The following is an 18,797-nucleotide window of genomic DNA, read 5'->3' as shown; positions in this document are numbered from 1 at the left end:
AATGAAATAAGATGAAGGTTGTGGTGGGGGTGGCGGCGACGGTGGTGGCGGTGGTGGGTGGTGGTGGTGGTGGGGGCGGAGGTGGTGGGTGATGGTGGTTGGTGGAAGAAAGAGGAAAGAGGTAAGGAGAGATGAGAGAGAATGTGAAGAGTGGGGTTAGAATTTTTTATATATTTTTTCATTTAAGGTAGTTTAGTATTTTTGCACTTTTTGAGGGGTCTAAATAGTTGTTGGGGGGTTGAATAACAATTCCCTATAATGAATCACATGAAAGAAAAAGTGGGGTGGGCCGCCATAGATGATGAGCAGGGGTGATTTTCTTTTTGTTTTTTTGATACATCGGAAATGACAAGACACAAACAAAAACTACACGATGCCTACCGCATCCTTCAAAATGATTACTTCTAACTTGGGTGGAGGCGAGGCCAAAAGGCCAACCCCGTCACCCAGCTGGATCCTACTTGCACCCTTGGCTAACCAGTCTGCTGCAGCGTTGTTATCACGCTAAACCCAATTAATCTCCACTCTTCAGCTGCGCATCAAAAGCTGCCGGATTTCCATCACAAGCGAAGTTTGAGCATGGTGAGAATGTTGCTAAGGCCGTTTGATTTTCTTTTTGTTGTTGATTTGTTGATATTTTTGGGATATTTACTAAAATATTGATCTTACTTTTAATTTAGTAGAATTACATAAAATTTAACTAATAAATAAGAGAGAGTTAAAAAAAATTTGATATTTAATATAACACTCCTCAGTGCTAGCTAGTGTTGCGTTTCATGCATGAATATAGCGGCTTTTGTACCCAAGTGGTATAGTTTATTTTGGAAATTAAAGCTTTGAAGTACTTTTTTTTATTTACCAAATTAGTATAAATCGCCACTGTCAGTGGCGATTCTATTTTTTTTTTTTACTTTTTAATAGAATCGCCAATGCTATTGACGTTTTTGTTTTTTTTTTGTTTTTTTTTTGTTTTTTAAATAAATCGCCAACCATGTTGGCGTTTTCTTTTTTCTTTTTTTTTCTTAAAATCGCCAACACAGTTGGCTTTTTCTACTTTTTGTTTTTTTAAATTTTTTTAAAATAGTAATTAAAATGGTATTTAATCAATTGATACTCACACACAATTTTGTGTCATTACTCACTTTTGCAACACTTTGATCATAAATATTTGAACCGATATTTAAGGATAAACATATGCATTACATAATTTAGTTCAAGCGAAAATTATTTTTTATTCTGGAGTCGAGCAGCAATGGATTTTTTTCCGCACACCTTGGGGTCGTTGCCTTCGAGGTTCTTCCGGCACTTGATTTTCATTTCCTTTATTTCCGGTTGGAAGCACAGTTGACGATTTATTTGAAAAAATAAGGAAAAAATAAATAAAAAGAAAAATAAGAAAACGCTAACTGTTGGCGATTTTAAGAAAAAATAAATAAGAAAACGCCAACTGTGCTGGCGATTTTAAGAAAAAAAAATTAAAAAAAGAAAAGAAAAGAAAACACCAACATGGTTGATGATTTACTTAAAAAACGAAAAAAAAAACAAAAACAAAAACGCCAATAGCATTGGCGATTCTTTTAAAAAGTAAAAAAAAAAAAATAGACTAAATAGAAAAAAAAGTACCTCAAAGCTGTAATTTTCAAAATAAACTATGGCCCAGTTTGGAAGAGCTTATTTGAGCTTATCTGACAGCATAAGCTCTTATGCCAGTGTTTGGGAAAGCTTATGCAAACAGCTTATGGTCTGCCATAAGCTATTTTCAGCTTATTTTCATAAGCTACTCAGGATAGCTTATGAAAAACAGCTTATGCTTATACACAACTTATTTTTAATTTATTTCAATAAAATTTTAAAAATAGCTTATGAATAAGCGCTTATATCATAAGCGCTTATGACCATAAGATCTTAATTAAGCTGTTTATCCAAACGGGGCCTATACCACTTAGGTACAAAAGCCGAATATAGCACATGTCACCTGTTTTTCTCTTCGAGTTCCCTTTCTTTAAAAAAATACACATGTTTTGAAAAAGAAAGGTCCAATTTAACCGTATCTGTGGTAATGATTAAGGTATGGTGTGTAGTGTTTTAAAGAGGAGATCAGAGAGGATGAGGATATATACTTCGAGTGTATGGAGCTAGTATGGTTTAGATAAGAACGAAGTTTTGTCATTTTACACACTATGATCAAACATAGTTGGTGGGAATGACACATACATTACTTATATCTTCCAATGGTTATCGTTACTGTTAAATTTAATAAACATGAATAATGACCAAGTTAATTTTCTCACATTTCCAATGTGTCCAACTATTGTTATGCCACGTAATTGAATACAAATTTGCAAAAACGCCAAAGAATCCTGAAACAGCAAGGAGGAGGGCTATGTTTAACATGTGTTTGCCTTTTTTTACATGTGTATTATGTAGATGAAAAGGAATATAAAACTTTTTGCCTTATATTTTGTACGTGTCAATTACTTATTACTACACTATTCAATTATTTCAATCTTAGCATGTTCATTTGCAATCACATCTTCTTTGATTCAGTCCCATGCGGCATCTAACATTGAAAAATAAGGAGGGCAAAGTGATGAAAAGCCGTCACTGGTTAGCAAATCAGGTACCGAATTTCAGGCCAAACATCCTTTGCGTGTTAGACTGCAAGGTTAATTAAAGAGAAAAAGATAATGAGAGAAAAAGAAAGAAAGAATGAATGCTCTAAAAAAAATTCTATTGAAATTGGCCTTCTTCACCCGCTAATACGTCTAACAAATTTGAAAAGAGTGAATCTTTCAAAAAATGTAACGCCCCGATTTTTCGAGGTCACTTTAGTAATCTTTATCCAAACTAAATATGCTGATTAAACTTTCGAAGTCAAAAATATGCAAGTATATATTTTTTTTCAAAACATGCTCTAATGAATGCACAATAATTACCCAATGATATATAACTTTATATCCAAAAGTATACGTACAATTGAGTCTTTAAAAAGAAATATCAAAAGACTTCTTATGCTCGAAAAGGTTCTTGTGATCTCTACTCTGGATAGACCACAAAACAGCATACATCAAGACCTATCCTTCCTTTAAAACCAAAAGAATACAAACTCATATGATCATCCTACAAGCTTCAACCAACAACGGTAAGCTTTCTACCAAAAATGCTCAAGCCTTACACAAGACTCTATTCCTCCTCTAAGAGATTCTCTGTTAGAGTCCCACATTGGCTAGAGATGTGGCCAAGCAATTGCTTATATATGGTTGTGCAAACCTCAACTCTTGAGCTAGCTTTTGGGTTGAGTTAGACCTCTTTCATGGTATCAGAGCTGACGGTTGTTTGACCATTGGCCTGGACCCCTATCCTAGATCCATTTGTTGACTCCCCATATTTGGGCCACCCATTTCATTCCACGCTCCAGATGTTCTACACTAGGCGTGAGGGGGTGTGTTAGAGTCCCACATTGGCTAGAGATGTGGCCAAACAATTGCTTATATATGGTTGTGCAAACCTCAACTCTTGAGCTAGCTTTTGGGTTGAGTTAGGCCTCCTTCATTCTCCTCAACGGTCAAACAATCAATCTTGGATAAGTTCTGCAACGGGGTTCTGACATCCGTATACATGTAGTCAATCCCACAAACGACTTTCGGTGCGCTTCACCGAACTAATGCATAGACATGGCACTTCATCAGATCATCATGGTCACTCCACTTACGGTTCGTGTTTATTGCTAAGAAAATAGTCAAACTAGGACACCAATCTGGGTCCATCACCAACGGTTGCATTCCGCTCCAAGTGACCGAAGTTTACACTATGACAGGTTACTCCACTCCAAGTAACCGTGTCGTCGAGTCTCGTCTTTCTTTCCTCTAAGTCATCAAATAAAGTCCCCCTTTGAAATTTTCTTTTCTAAAAAGGATTGAAGTCCCTTTTGAAAATTTTGCAGAGTGGGAACTAAGCTATGTTAGTTTTAGGCGTTGTGATCCTTGGAAGCAATACTTGAAAATTGTAACACTTGTTTGGGAATGTGCTTAATTACAAAATTGACACCCTTGACAACTACCTTAATTCTAAAATAAAAGTAATGCATGATTAACTGAGATCTTTGAACTTGAATGTTTATTCCGAAAACAATTTGAGCTTAATCTGCTGGAAGTTCATAGATTTTGTTTATTGCAGGCATATCTTTAGTTCAAGTGTAGAGTTAAAAGCATCATGCATTTAGATTTTTTCTGAGTCTAACAAGGCATTGAAGGAACTATCTTCGTTAATCAAAACCATGACTAACTCATCAGCAACTAAAATCCACATAGAAAATTCATAGGTTGCCACTGAAGAGCTCAGCTTTGCGCTGGAAACCATGTCATTGAAAGGCGTGGAACTCCAAGTTTTAATCGCACTTGCCACAACTGCAACAAAACTTGGAGAAATAACCAAGTCAGTAGAAAAATAGATGATGTTGTATGTGAGCTTTCTCATTTAACTTATTTGAAAAACGTATTGTTGGTGTATCATCTTATTAGTTATGTGAAATATACATTGCTTATATTAATGAGGTTGACTCTAGTGACTTTCATATTATTTTCCTTCTTATTCCGTTGCAAAACTACAGCAATTGGAGATAAGAATTTGTTTGTTTTCATTTAAAAATAAAGGTATGCGAACACATGAAATTTGATTGGGATGAATGGGATCAGATATTTTGATGCCATTATTATGCTATTATTATCTAGTGATTCTGTTCAAAACTATAACCCTGTAGAATGTCATTACCTTCACTTTTGTGCTTTAGTTCATAGGTCCTGAGTACTTATTGCTTCTTTTTTCACATTTCAAACCATTTGCTTAGTTTTTGCTGGTTTAAAAAAATGTCTTCATCCAATCCTATTCCTGCTCCTATTAGTCAAGGAAATGAACAAGCACCAAGTCAACTAGAGCATAATCCACAAGACAATGAAAAGGACAATGATCAAGTGAATGAAGTTTTAGTCATGAAGATGAAGAGGAAGAAAACTTCAGTTGTTTGGAATGATATTGATGAGGTTATAATGGTATGAAGCACAAGAAATGTTGTTTGCAGATGATTTAAAGAAAAATTTGCAGTGAGTGGGCCAGGGGCTAGCACTAATCATTTAAAGAAACATGGTGAAATTTATATGCAAAAGAGGGTTCACATGGCTACAAAGAAGAAGCAAACTCATATTGCTTTCAAACCTTCTAATCTAGTTATTTCGTTTATGAGTTATGGAGTTAGATATTCTAATGAGAAAATAAAGGAAATGATTACAACTGCTATAATGGTGCATGACCTCCCTTTTAATGTGGTTGAGGATGAACTATGCGAATTCATATTTTCATAAAGTAGGGCGGAAAACAACAAGAATGGATTGTTTGAGAATATATGAGGTATAGAAGAAATTTTTGAAGGCTTTGTTGAGAAATGTTAGCAAAATTAGTCTAACTACTGATATGTGGAGATCTAAGTCACCAAGTAGCTGATACATCAATTCACTAATGCGGGGTGAAATCTACAAAAAAAAAAAAAAAAAAAAAAGGTACTAAGTTTTGTAAAAGTTCCTGCTCCTAGACGTGGGATTGATATGGCTGAAGCAATTTCAAGTGTTTGAAAGTTTGGGGAATTGAAAACTATATTTTTCAGTTTTAGTCCACAATGTTTCTTACAATGACTCATGCTTGAAAAGTTTGAAGGACAGCTTGTCAGTGAGTAATAGGCTATAGGCTATTTGTTGGAGGAAAATGTTAGCTTGGTGTGTGGTGGACCTTTATAGTATTTTTTTCTTTTTCATTTTTCATTTTTTTTATTTAATAGCTTGCTTGCTCTTAAAAAGGATAAATTTGTAGCCCCACCTTCTTTTTAATAAATTTAACATTAGCTTGTTTGAGCCTATTTAGACATAAGCCTTTTGGCTTGTTTAGGAAATAGCCTGTTTAGGAATAGGCTTCAACACTTTTAAAAAGGGTAATAAGTTAGGCTTAAGTAAAGTCTATGATAGATAACAGGTCAGACTTAGGCCCTAAATTTATAATTCCTAGATTTAGAATTCATAATCCATAATCCTTCTCCTCCTTCTTCATTTTCTTCTTCGTCTCATCCTAAACAAAATCATTGTCGCAATTCCAACATTTGTCGTGGCCACTCCTCCGATTCTAAATTTCGGCATCTCCATTCAAAGAGAAAAATCCCCCATCAGATGACTAGCACAGGTTGTTTCAGTGGTCGTGGACCGACGAGGATGAGATGAAACTCTTGTCGGGCTTCCTCGACTACACCACTCATGTTTCATGCCAAGTTGGGGCTTACTATTTAGACCAAGGTCCGAGCAACTAACGTGAATCCAAGAGTCAGGCCCAAACAATTAAGGCCCAAAAACTATGACTGATCTTCGAATTAGACGAGAGGAAGAGCACATTACCATAAATCTAACCAACTAACTAAGGCACTTTAGTTAAGCTGCTAGAACCATAGTTAAGTTGTTATACCTTGTGGTTGGACAATACAACACCATCACCTACTAACTAAATATATAAGGGCATCCACATGTACAAACACAATCATCTAAGTATAATTGAGGTAGACTCTTTTTGCTCTCTATCGCTCTTCTTATACGCATATATTCTTTAGTTTGATTTGAGCGTCAGAATGTCGTTTACAACTACCTCACTCATCGTGCTCCGCATTTATTTAGCAAATCCACACATCCGAACATCACCTTGACGATCAAGTAGTGTAACCTTAGAAATTTTGAACAGTCAATTTTTTATTATTCTTCTAAATATACTTATTTATTAAATCATTAAGATAACTATATAAACATCATGAAAAAAAAGGCTTTGATTTTTTGTTGTCTTCAGTTTTAAGCCCAGCCCGCCAAAAACAAACCCAGCCCGTTGAAAACCTTACAGAAACCCTATAGTATTTATAAAACGAACTTGGGTTTTGTTGTAACTGAGAGAAAGAGCGTTTAGGGTTTCTCTGTGTCTGAAGAGCGAAGCGGAGCTGCCACATTTCCTTTGCATTTGCAGACCAAACATGGCTGACAAAGCTGTCACCATCCGAACCAGGAAGTTCATGACCAACAGGCTTCTCTCCAGGAAGCAATTCGTGAGTTTTCATTCTTTGTCATTCTGATTCTTCTTCAAAATCGTGTTGATTTATGTATAGTTTTCTTAGGTTTGATTGCCAACTCATGGAAATCTCTGGATCTATCAAATTTCTTGATGCCCACTTTTATCTGATGATTCAAATCTCTCAACTATGCAATTTGTAGTTTATTAGCCTAATTTTCAATACTCGTTTTATCGCAGATTGTTGATGTTCTTCATCCTGGGAGGGCTAATGTGTCCAAGGTATTTTCATTTACTGTTTTGTTTGTATTTTTAGTGTGTTTAGCTAGCAATTGAATATTAGAATGATTTTTAGTTGTTGTTGTTTGACAAATGTCTATCTTAGTATTTATTGGTTTGTTGTGTATGTGATATATGAAGGCTGAGCTTAAGGAAAAGTTGGCAAGGTTGTATGATGTGAAGGACCCTAACACTGTATTTGTCTTCAAGTTTCGGACACATTTTGGAGGCGGCAAATCCACTGGTTTCGGTTTGATCTATGACTCACTCGAAAATGCCAAGAAGTATGAGCCTAAGTACAGACTTATCAGGGTGAGTCTACAGTCAGCATAAACAAAACCCTCATGTCTATTTTGTTAAATAACTATTTTGGTGCTGTAATCCTTTTTAATGTGCTTTACATTGTGATATTGTACTTCTGGGGTAGGGTCTAGTGTTAAAGTTTCTAGTTGCCTGACCAAACACTCATTTAAGCATGTTTAAGCATCAGTTTTCTTCAATATTATCTGAAGAAACATAGAAGTACCCTGTGATTGGAAATGTTGTTTGCTGTCATTCTGTTTTTTAATTGATGTCATGATTTAAGTTGTCATTTTGTAACTTCATCTATATCTTGTCATGGTTACTCCCCTGCTATGTGTTTTTGTTGCATGGTCGTTTAGTGTGTTGGATTTAAGTTTCAACCACATTCAAAGTTAATCCATCCCCAAGGTTGCTTTAACATTTTTGGAGTGCAAAATGAATGTGTTTTTGGGTGTTTTCCAAACACACTCTTAAAAGTTGAACAGTTATTTTCCCATATGCTTATGTTGGCCATGGCTGCATTGTTTTGTGTGACCTAACTAATATATGTATATATTTTATAACGGTCTTGACACTAAAGTAGAAAAGTCAAGGAAACAATTGTAGGAGAGGAAGAACAGAGCTAACTCATGTGTTTTTAATATAGGATTGTTTAGTGTTTTTTATTTTACTTTCAACCATTTCAAAGTTAATCCATCCCTAAGTTTGCTTTCACATTTTTAAAGCCTAATTTGGCTTTCTTGGGCAAGACGAATGTACTTCTGGGGGTCTTCCAAACACACTCTTACATGTATAACAGTTTTTTTAATATATGCTTATGTTGGCCATGGCTTCATTGTTTTTGTGAGCTAACTAACATATGTATCTATTTTAGAATGGTCTTGACACTAAGGTAGAAAAGTCAAGGAAGCAGTTGAAGGAAAGGAAGAACAGAGCCAAGAAGATCCGGGGTGTGAAAAAGGTGATTTTGCAGTTTACAATAATTGTCGTTTGTTGTTAGTTTCTTACCTTGTATTTAGTCCTTTGTTTGATTAAATTTTGCATGTGTTTCTTCTGCAGACCAAGGCTGCTGATGCTGCCAAGGCAGGAAAGAAGAAATGAGTTTTGAGACACCATGTTTCAATTTTAAGTTTATTTTGCTATCGGTGTTTTCAAATAGCTATGATCTTATTCTATTTCCATAGAGTGAGATATTTTGGTGTTAGCATCAGATCCTTTTTGTAATTCATATTCGATTATAACTTAAGACTGAGAGTCCTAGCATTGAACAATTTTGAGAACTCATTTGATTGTCTTTTGCTTTCACTTATTTGTTGGACCTGTCTGCATTATACTTGATTTACATAGGTTTTTATAATTTTATCTTTGCTTAGATGGCACTAAGCATAGTGCTAATGGTGTTTTTATGGTCATGAATTATGCTCATAGTTAGAACTTAGAAGTCGTATCATGCTCATGAATAGAAGTTTTGACCTAAAGACGTTTACCTAACCCACTTTGAGTTGGACTACAATACTCTATGATGGTTTGTCTAAAGTGCATATTTGGAATATAAAGGTAACTGTATTTTATGCCAGATTAGATTTATGCCATTCAACTTGTTGTCTTCATGTATGTGTGTTACTCAAGAACCCAGATAAAATTGTTCTGTTCCTCTTTGTTATTTCTCAATATCCTATGTCCATTTTTCACCTTCCCTTTTAGTCACCCTGGTCTTTAATTTTCTGATTAAAGTAATTGCCTTGCCAGCATTATGACTTTTGCAACAAGCATTACTGCATTAGCTTAAATATGTTTTAGGTCCCCCCTATATTGGAGGACCTTTGGTTTTGGCCCCCATAACATTTTTTTATTTGGTATACAACCTTAAATGCAAAACAATAATGTGGTTATTTCTTGGTGGCATCTTACGTGGCATTACACCTAACTTTCCTACTTTGTTTTCAGTCTCGAATTTTTACTATGCTTCTTCCCAAACCAAGAACCATCATTCTTCATCTTCATCTCTCAACTTCCTCAACATCCTCAACCACCACCTCTCATCCTAGATCCTCATAAAAACCTCCATCATCAAGCAAAGCCCCAAATTTTCATTATACTTCTTCCCAAAACAAGCACCACCACCCTTCATCTTTATCTCTCAATTTCTTTTCTTCTAACCTAAAAACTATGGCACGGGATTTGGGTTTGCCACCCTACCTATGAGGCTTGACACCCACTATGAATACGGAACTTTAAATCCCGGATTGAATAAGTGGGGTGCCAAGCCCCATAAGTAGGGTGACAAACCCAAATATCCTATGACACTCCCTCATCACTTCCCCAAACAAGCCTCCACTGTTTGAAAGCTACGTCACTCCCTCATCTCTTCTCCTTCCATCTTCTCCCTCCACTCCCACCAATACCAAGTTGGTTATTCCTCCACATAATTCACAACATCTCCAACAGAGAAGAGATGAGAAAGATACATCCTTATTCGACCTGAATCAACTTTTTCCCAATCACTACAGTCAGAAATACCAAAACACCCTAGCCTCCACCGTCAACCCAAAAACCCCTTTCCCATGCCACCATCGTTTCCCTTGCAAGACGAACCACTACTGAAAACCCTAACTTTGCCTCAAATCACAACCACAAAGAGAGGGGATGAAGAGGACAAAGCCCCTACCTTCGAATCAACCATCGTTGAATCTGACCCAGCCATCGTCACCTCTCCTTAGTCATCAAGCTACTGCATCGTCAAAACCTCAGCCAGAACCGTTGCTCGTCAACAATCCTTGCCGGAATTGGCATGGCTTCAACCTCCATTTGCACCACCGTTCCCCCCACCCCCTCGGCGCCGCACCGGAGTCGCCACGCCTCAAGCCGTCGTTACACTGGGAAGTGGGAGAAATGGGAGGTTGGGTTCGTGTTTGGCTGAGATTGTGATAAGAATTTATGAAGGGGAAGTTCTTTGCGCAACATCTTCGAAGGACAATGTTGATATGAGGCCTGATTTTGCAGATGCAACATGTATAAAGAAAGGGATGTTATTGGCCCGGGAGAGGAATTATCAATGTGCAGTGTTACACGACACGATACATAAAAGTACGATTCAACACTACCATCGAAAATAAAAATCTAAATGGATGGAAATAAATGAGGAGAGAGAATCCATGATGTTAAACACAATAACATGGATTTTGGATTATGTTAATTTAGTGACATTTTAGTCTTGTGAAGTAGCATTTTCCATTATTATAACATTTTGGTGGAATCAGATTGCTAATCCGTGATTCATGCTATTAATGGAAGATCTCAAAATATTTCTTATTTGGCACTAGTATTTTTTCATCTTTCTCTTCTATCTCCTTTTCCCACACTTTTTTTTTGAAAGACTCCTTTTCCCAATCTTATCAGGAAGCCAACGGGGTAGCTAAATTTTCTATTTCTAATCCGGACACGATTTGGCCTATCAATTTCTCCGCTCGTTTGCAGTCTTGTATTCACTCTAATTTTTGGCTTTGATTTTTAATTGAAATTACATACTTCCGTAAATGATAGCTCAAGTGGTAAGAGCTATGGACATAAGGGTGAGGTGAGGGTGAAGGGTCTCGGGTTCGAACCCGGAGGAGAGATTAATTTACTAACATTTCTAACAACTAACATTTGCCTATAAAAAAAAACCGTAAAAAATAAAAATGACAGTGACTTTCTCCCCAATTTGGATATAGATTATATTTCCGCGCTTGCGTATCAAACATAGAGATTGACAGCAAGTGCAACTGCAATCTGGTTGGACAGAGGGACGGAAAACACTCTAAAAAATGTTATAGACACAAAATAAGACACTATAAAATGCTACAGTTTATATACATCTTTTGACTTTTAAGCTCAAAGGAACAAAAAAGTATTTTTGAAAAAAATTGTATACAATTTCCATGTAGAGAGAACAACAAAGTCCAAACTTTCCTCTTTGCAATCCACACTCTTCGCTTATGACACCAACAATCATGAAGGTTTCATGTACTGAATATACAGGACCAAAATCACCACTCCTATGTTATGATGTTAGCACTGAAAGTATATGCAGGTCAGAGACTGTAGTTAATTTGCTTGTTATTTTCATTGTTGGCTTCTGGGTAAGCATTTCTGTTGTGTAATATGCGTTCTCAGGCTACTCTCTCTAACCTGCTCATGAAAAAGGTTTTAATGAATGAGTTTGCACAGCTATACAACTTGCATTAATAGAAGTTTCAGTACCACTTTTTTCAGATGCAAAATTTACCTGCATGGCTGTCATCATTGACAAGAGATCTTTGCACTCTTCAAGCAAAGCACGTTCCTTTGCACTCAAATTGGCAACTTCAACCACCAGCGAATTTACAAGTCCAACCTGTCAATTGCAAAAGCTTTCAGAAAATTTTCACATGCCAGTTGCTAAAGCCAAAAGGCATCTACTACTTTTGCTGGATATATTATCCATAAATATAAATATAAAAACTCCCAACTGTAAAGAAAGATCAAGAAGCAAATAGAGTAATGGCATCTACTACTTTTGCTGGATATCCATAAACATATAAATATGTAATTTCCCAACTTTAAAAAGCTTTTCTTTTTCATCCGAAACAAACACACTCTAAGGTTAATTGAAAAGAGAAAATTACTTTTAAAAAGGGTTTGCTGCATTTGGTAACATATGCAGAGTCAGATATCCCCCAAGCACTTTACGCAAAACAAGAAACAGCATAGGTGAAAGGGGGAAAACTGGTTAAGATAAGATCCACATTTCTGTCAAGCCAATATACCAACTCATCAGATAGCTGATGTTACCTCCCAAATTAATCCTAAGGGATACTTTTTCCATTTCAAACCTAATAGTGTCTCAAACCTACCATGACAATATATATTGCACTCTGTAAAATTGAGAAACAACAGAGGCAAAAAGAGAAGGAAACAATCAAAACCCATCACGATAGCTCAAAGGTGGATGTAATCTAAAACTTGTACCGACCTACTATTTCAATAAACTCAGATTTTCAAACTTAATTCTAAATATATTACTCTCTTTTCCAAATTGAGAAATAACAGAAGAAAAAGGAGGTCATAAAGGGAAATAGTTTATCATATACATAGCAGTCCAATAAAGAGGATACAAATCAGTTTTTGTTCTACGCTTCTTTGCTTCAACAGATCCAAAAATATTCATCTCCTTAAAATGCATAGATAAAGAAAATCAAAGGGTTCCAAGATTTTAAACAAACAAAAAAGATGATTTTCAATACATCAAATTTTAAGAGGGGATTATAATATAAAATTTTAAACAAATTAAATAAATATATTCACTTCTATAATATTCACTCCAACTCCCTTATTTTTCTCAATGCATATATCCATATCCCTATTTCCTCTTCCTGACTGCCCCATACATAAAATTCACAATTTTGAAAACTAACTCAATAATAGAAATAGTGGAGTTTACTTCAAACAAAGACAGAACAATCAAAAGCACAACATATAACAGATTCCTAGTGTCTTGGATACTTAACCCTAACACTAAAAAGCTGTTTTAAAAAAGATAATGCATTCTTCTTCTCACAATACTCAGTTGATGTGTACATTTGCATACGGTTATAAACAGACAAGAAGGGGAGCAGGCATAAGCGAAGAGCCGAAGACAATTCTATATAATATGAAAATACTTCTTGTATGGGCATTAAAAGACAAGCAAAAAAAAAGACTTGAGTCAGCTGGTAATTCTAAGTAAAATTAGCAATGTCTCAAATCTTAAACTGTGCATATTACAGTCTGACTTATGTAGAAAATTTGGGTCAGGCAATATATTTCTAATGATTTTTAAGTATAGGATTAGATTAAAAATTAAATAGGTTTTATATATAGAGATGATATTATATATAATGAGAAGACGAAATTCTGAGAACACTTTTTAGAATTGGCAATTGCTCACACCAATGTTGCACTTATGGTAACAATTTAAAGTCTTCTCTGTCAAATTGGGCAGTTGACTTCTTTTGTTTAACTGTACACTAAGTAAATAAGGCAAATGAGTTCAAAGTAGTTCAGATGGGAGTTTAATTCTTTAACAAAACCATGTCAATTGTCATTTCCCTTGCTTGCAGTGATTTCTATGGCCAATATGAACCATCAAACCTTCTAAGCTTTTATCTTCTGGTCGGTTGGCAAGAGTACTAGACATTTAATAGCACTTATAGTTATACCATTACTTCATCACATATATAATTAAGATAGGACCATAAGGGAAAGGCAACACGGCAAAAGAAGTATGTACCTTCGGTGACAATTGGCAGATGGAGGATGCCATCGCCTGCATCACATCCATCGCTGAACAAATAGACTCTTTCAAATTCAGCAGGTCTGTCTGCAGAAAAAGAAAAATACACAGGTTTTAAGTTAATACCAAATATACAATGAGTAATAATAGTTTAATTACTAATGTCACTGACTACATATACTAGTTAAAGTCATAAAAGAATTTAACAAGTAGCTATAAGGAAAATACCTTGGCCCCACCTACAACAGGAAGGCGAAGAGTGCTAGCCTGCAGTGCTTCATTAGCTCCTGAAAGTGAACTAGAGTACACCCGATCCAAAACAGCCCACTCCTCCAAATAGATCATCTGAGTAAAATAGTGTCAAGTGAGAACCTAATATGAAGCTGAACATAAATCTCTAGGCATAAGAAAGACAAGAGCAGAGTATACACATTTTGGTACAATTTTCAATCTGCTTGCCTATAACATTCCTATTAACTTCTATCCGAAAACAAGACACAAGAACGAGTAAACTCAGCATACCCAAAGATGGAACAAATGAGCAAGAAATGGAACTACCTACATGAAACTCTGAAGGACTGAATGGCATGACTATCAAACTACTGGAGGAATGATTCCATAAAGTCAAGCTAAAAAATACACCAGTAAATTTAGCACAGCACAAGAAGCTCTGGATCTTACTTGCTTCTTCAGGATGGACATCAGCTTGAATTGTTGTTTCAGCATCTGCAACTCCGTTCTTTTGGCCCTAACAGATTCTCGTAGTTCTGAGGTAGCTCCCCATGCTTCGTAGAGGCTTTTCTGATACAAGGAAGTATATTTAGGAGAAAGAATATACAAAAATTGAACTAAACAAGCAAAAGCTAATTGACAAAACAAATACCACAAACGACATAATAAATATGAATTTGACTCTCTGAAAGTGAGTAATTCACATTAGATGAAAAAAAATAGGCATCTTGATGAGATTTGAGAGATATAAATGAGTACATTTTTAAAACTCCATGAATTTGTTCATGCACCTGTAAATTTAACAGTTGATTTTAACATCAGCAATGTCTTAATTTTCCTTCTAAAAGTGAACTCTCACAATTCAGAGGAGTAAATATCAGATCCATAATACAAATGCGCCTTAACTTGAATCAACACAAAATCTATTCACTACAGTCAGAATGAAAGCCAATACAACTTCAAAGAGTAATGCACAAGTATGTATAACATTCCTAGCTTTCAAATACGAAAACCAATTTAAAATTTGAATAAAAGAATACACCTCGGCATTCAATGTCTGTGCAGAGAGGGCAGCATCTGCCCTGGCATTCGCAAAACGCCATTGCAGGAGCCTGTTATGCAGGAGTCTCAATGAATGTGCATCAGCAATACGATTCTCCCCGACCTTCGCCCTCGAAACATCAACAGCGAAACTCAAAACAGAGGGTTCACTACCAAACCTGTTACTCAGGCTACTAGAGACTCCGTTGTTCCTGGCTCGCGATGGGCTCACACCGCGCGAAGGGGACCACACGGAAGGCGTGGCTAGCCTACTCGGAGAAGCAGGACGAACCGCGGATCGAATAGGAGAACCTTGAAGCCGGCTATTCACAACTCCTCGTGGAGAAGATACAGGACTATCAAACCCTGATTTCTTCGGCGCCAGAAGCTTCGGAGGAACCGTTGCTTTGTTTCCATTTCCAGAAGGTTGAGGTTCCGTTTGGTGCCGCAACCGATTGTTAGCCTCTTGCCAGAACCTCGCCGGCACCACAATCGCTCGAGACGACGCGCGTTGCGCTTGTCCTCCTCCCCATTCCTGTGCTCCTGAGGAGCTTCCAGAAGTCACGCTTTCGTTATCGGAAGGAACAGGCTCCGGTTCAGATTCAGGCTCAGATCCACCGTTTTTGTTGATCTCCGAACTCAGCGTCGAATCCTGAGAAGCTCTCACATCCGCCATTGAATTCTGCAGCAGCGACCTCACCACGTTCCTTGAACCGTTCAATTTCCTCACGGAATCCGTACAATCCAAGCTCCTGTTCATGAAATTCGCATTCTGCTGTGATTTCCCCGGCCACCGCTGCTGATCCAGCAACCTAGAATTCTCTCTCTGGTCGAAACCTCCGTTTACTCCTCCTCTTGCAGCAGTCGGCGTCGCCGCCTCCGCCGCCTTCCTCCTCTCCGGCGTGCTCTTCCTCACGCTCTGAACTGGCGCCGGTTTCGGTTTACTGACCTGGATCGAAAACGACTCGCCCTGGAACGAAACGGACAAGCTCCTAGTCGAGGTAAAAAGCATCTTCTGCGCAGCCGGAGCGTCGGCGGCGGAGGCGACTACTCCGGCCCCGCTAGGCCGAGGAGTACCTTGCCTCGGCCTCTGCCGCTGCCGCTCCGCCGACTGAGACCGCTTCACTTGCGGCGTCGGTACCGCTATCGTCGAAGACTTCTGCTTACTCGAATTCACCGTCCTCGGGACAATCGGTGAATGGTATCGCCTCGGAGGAGACGAAACAGAAGATGAAGACGAAGAAGAAGAAGACGAGGACATGTACCGAGACGTAACTTCTCGAGATTTCACCCTCCGAGATAGCGGAGGAGGAGGAGCTACATTGCCGGAAGGTAACAGCGGTGGCCTCGTCGGAGTTGGAGCTCGCTTGGTGGTGGTTGTCTCCGCCGCCTTCCGCCTCTCCGGCGTACTCCTCCTCATCGAAACCCTAGAAATGGAGCAGAATTGAAATTGAATACCATTGACGACGCAGAGAGAAAAATGAAAAACGCGAGAGAGGGTTTTGGTGAGTGAGGGGAATTGAAACGGAAATAGTAATGTGAAATAATGTGACCGTTATGGTTTTGCGGGTTGTGAGCGTGTGGGGACTGGAGAGTGTAACTGTCTGTGGAGGCACACGCTGCGTGATTGTGCTTCAATTGGATTGGATTGAAGGAGGAAGTTGAGCCAACAGAATAGTGTCAGTCATACGCGCGGTGCTAGAGTGAATTAACTGCACTCGCCGTGACTTGAGGAACATGGGAGGGTAATTTGGTAATTTAACATGAGTTTACGTCAGTTTGTGGGGCCACCTTCGTAGTAAATATTTAATTGTTTTCTCTGTATCGATGAGCGGCAAAGTTCTCGGTCTTGAACGCAGTTGCATTCAGAAGGACTTGAGCTCAAAATCTTTGTTTAAGCCAGAATAACCTAATAATATTGTTATGTCAGTTAAACTACGCGTTTGATGGTAGCGAGTTTTGCAGGGCTAGAATGTAAGCTTTGTTGACATGCAAATTTTTAATTTTTGATAAAAGTAAATGGGAAATTTCTAATGGAAGAAAATGACGTTGATGGGAGAGAGGATTAAGGTGGGAATGTGGGATTATTTGGCCGTGCTGATGAGGGAATGGAAAGATGAATCTTGGGAGAGACGTTACGCAAACGACGCTGCTTAAGTTAATAAAGGGTGCGAAAAATCAAAAGCAGCCGTTTCACTTTCCAGCGTAGGATCATGGATCAGTGTACAAACTAAACTACAAAGGTTCGGATGAACTTAAATAGCCAATAATTAATTCAGTTTTGGAGCTTGCTTTGACTTATGAGATTTGGAGAGACTGTTTTTATATTTTATTAATATTATTAATTTGTTAGAAAAATCACTTTATTTTAAAAAATTGTTTTTGACTTCCACCAAGTCTACTGCACTAAGAGTTTTGTCAGTAACACTCTTAACCGCTGGTAATGAAAAATAATGGTTTTTTATTAGTTTTGAATTTTGATACACTATGCCCCAAAAAATTGCTAATTCTGCTAAGAGAAAAATTAATATCATATTATAATTGAATTATTTTTAGATACTTAACACACCTACTATCATTAATTGATAAGAGACCAACACATCTTAGTTTGTCGGTGATGGCAGATCATTTTTCCTCATAAGGTTGTATGTTTGACTCTCACTGTCGATTTGAAGATTGTGTTGGTTGCGGATTTATAATTACTTCCGTAAACAACCTATGATCCCGGAAACATGTCTTGACTCATGGTTGTGACCGGAGCTGAAATCATCCAAATTTTAACTCATTGAAGAAAATTCACTTATTTCAGTTATTTGAGTCGGGGATGACCATTGTGGTGCGATATTGATAGAGACTACCTTAAAACTTGTACTTAAACTAGAACAATCATATATTAGTTAATGTATGTGTGATAATATTATACTTGAATTATTATAACAATACAATTACGCCGATTAAAATTAGAGTCATGATATATATGACGTGAAACATTAAGGCACGACTTAAGCGAAATAAACAACTTCGTTTTAAAAGATGAATGACTTCTTTTACGAGTTTAACTTTGATGCAGTGATAATATATATATTTTTTATGCATTCTGCTCCGGGAGGCTCCTCATTTGTTCACTCCCTTGGTCGATCGAACTGTGCTTTCTGCCAACGAGATCGTCCTTTTAGCTCAAGCCCCACAATACTCGTAGACCAGACCTAAGGACTATCCCATCACTAGCTCTATGGACTAGCTGTAGAGAGTAGATGTGAGACTCAAGGTCTAGTCCCCATGAGAGAGAGAGAGAGAGAGAGAGAGAGAGAGATATGATGGAAGAGGAATGAGGGTGGTTCAATAGAAAGGAGGCTCTGCTCTTCTGTCTAAGCTCCCCCACTCCATACGACGGAAACACGAACTTCGCATTCTCCTCCCGTAGCACTTAGGCTTCTCGACTTGCTTCGCCATCTTCACTGCTCAAATCGCTCTCAAATCCGTGTGAGATCATTGCGAAATCACCTAATAGGTCACCTAACATATTTTCACCACTAGTTGTGTGGACAGGTTCACATGCACGCATTCA

At 37.5% G+C, this 18,797-nt stretch overlaps 2 protein-coding genes across 3 annotated transcripts; one reads left to right on the top strand and one right to left on the bottom strand.

Moving 5' to 3' along the window:
* The first annotated feature begins 6,953 nt into the window (after positions 1 to 6,953).
* Positions 6,954 to 8,970, top strand: LOC130717004 (40S ribosomal protein S24-1). The gene is made up of 5 exons (XM_057567086.1): positions 6,954 to 7,120; positions 7,324 to 7,365; positions 7,504 to 7,674; positions 8,540 to 8,626; positions 8,725 to 8,970. Exons 1-5 carry the CDS (start codon positions 7,049 to 7,051, stop codon positions 8,764 to 8,766), a joined length of 414 nt encoding a protein of 137 aa, XP_057423069.1. The 5' UTR covers positions 6,954 to 7,048; the 3' UTR covers positions 8,767 to 8,970.
* A 2,518-nt stretch (positions 8,971 to 11,488) lies between these two features.
* LOC130717002 (QWRF motif-containing protein 2-like) lies at positions 11,489 to 16,938 on the bottom strand. Of its 2 annotated transcripts, XM_057567085.1 has the most exons (6): positions 15,231 to 16,931; positions 14,639 to 14,758; positions 14,186 to 14,302; positions 13,955 to 14,044; positions 11,933 to 12,040; positions 11,489 to 11,835 (listed from the first exon to the last, which is right to left on the bottom strand). In XM_057567085.1, the coding sequence occupies exons 1-6, from the start codon at positions 16,647 to 16,649 to the stop codon at positions 11,770 to 11,772; spliced, it is 1,920 nt and encodes a 639-aa protein (XP_057423068.1). In that variant the 5' UTR covers positions 16,650 to 16,931; the 3' UTR covers positions 11,489 to 11,769. The 2 variants fall into 2 exon arrangements, 1 of the variants encoding a protein (XP_057423068.1); XR_009012233.1 differs by lacking the exons at positions 11,489 to 11,835; positions 11,933 to 12,040; positions 13,955 to 14,044 and having other exon boundaries at positions 14,520 to 14,758; positions 15,231 to 16,938.
* Between the last annotated feature and the right edge of the window lie 1,859 nt (positions 16,939 to 18,797).

The sequence above is a fragment of the Lotus japonicus genome, chromosome 5 (assembly GCF_012489685.1).
Source record: "Lotus japonicus ecotype B-129 chromosome 5, LjGifu_v1.2".
Taxonomy (NCBI): Eukaryota; Viridiplantae; Streptophyta; class Magnoliopsida; order Fabales; family Fabaceae; genus Lotus; species Lotus japonicus.
Note: the sequence above shows the minus strand (reverse complement) of the source record. Positions and strands in the feature narration are given on the sequence as shown.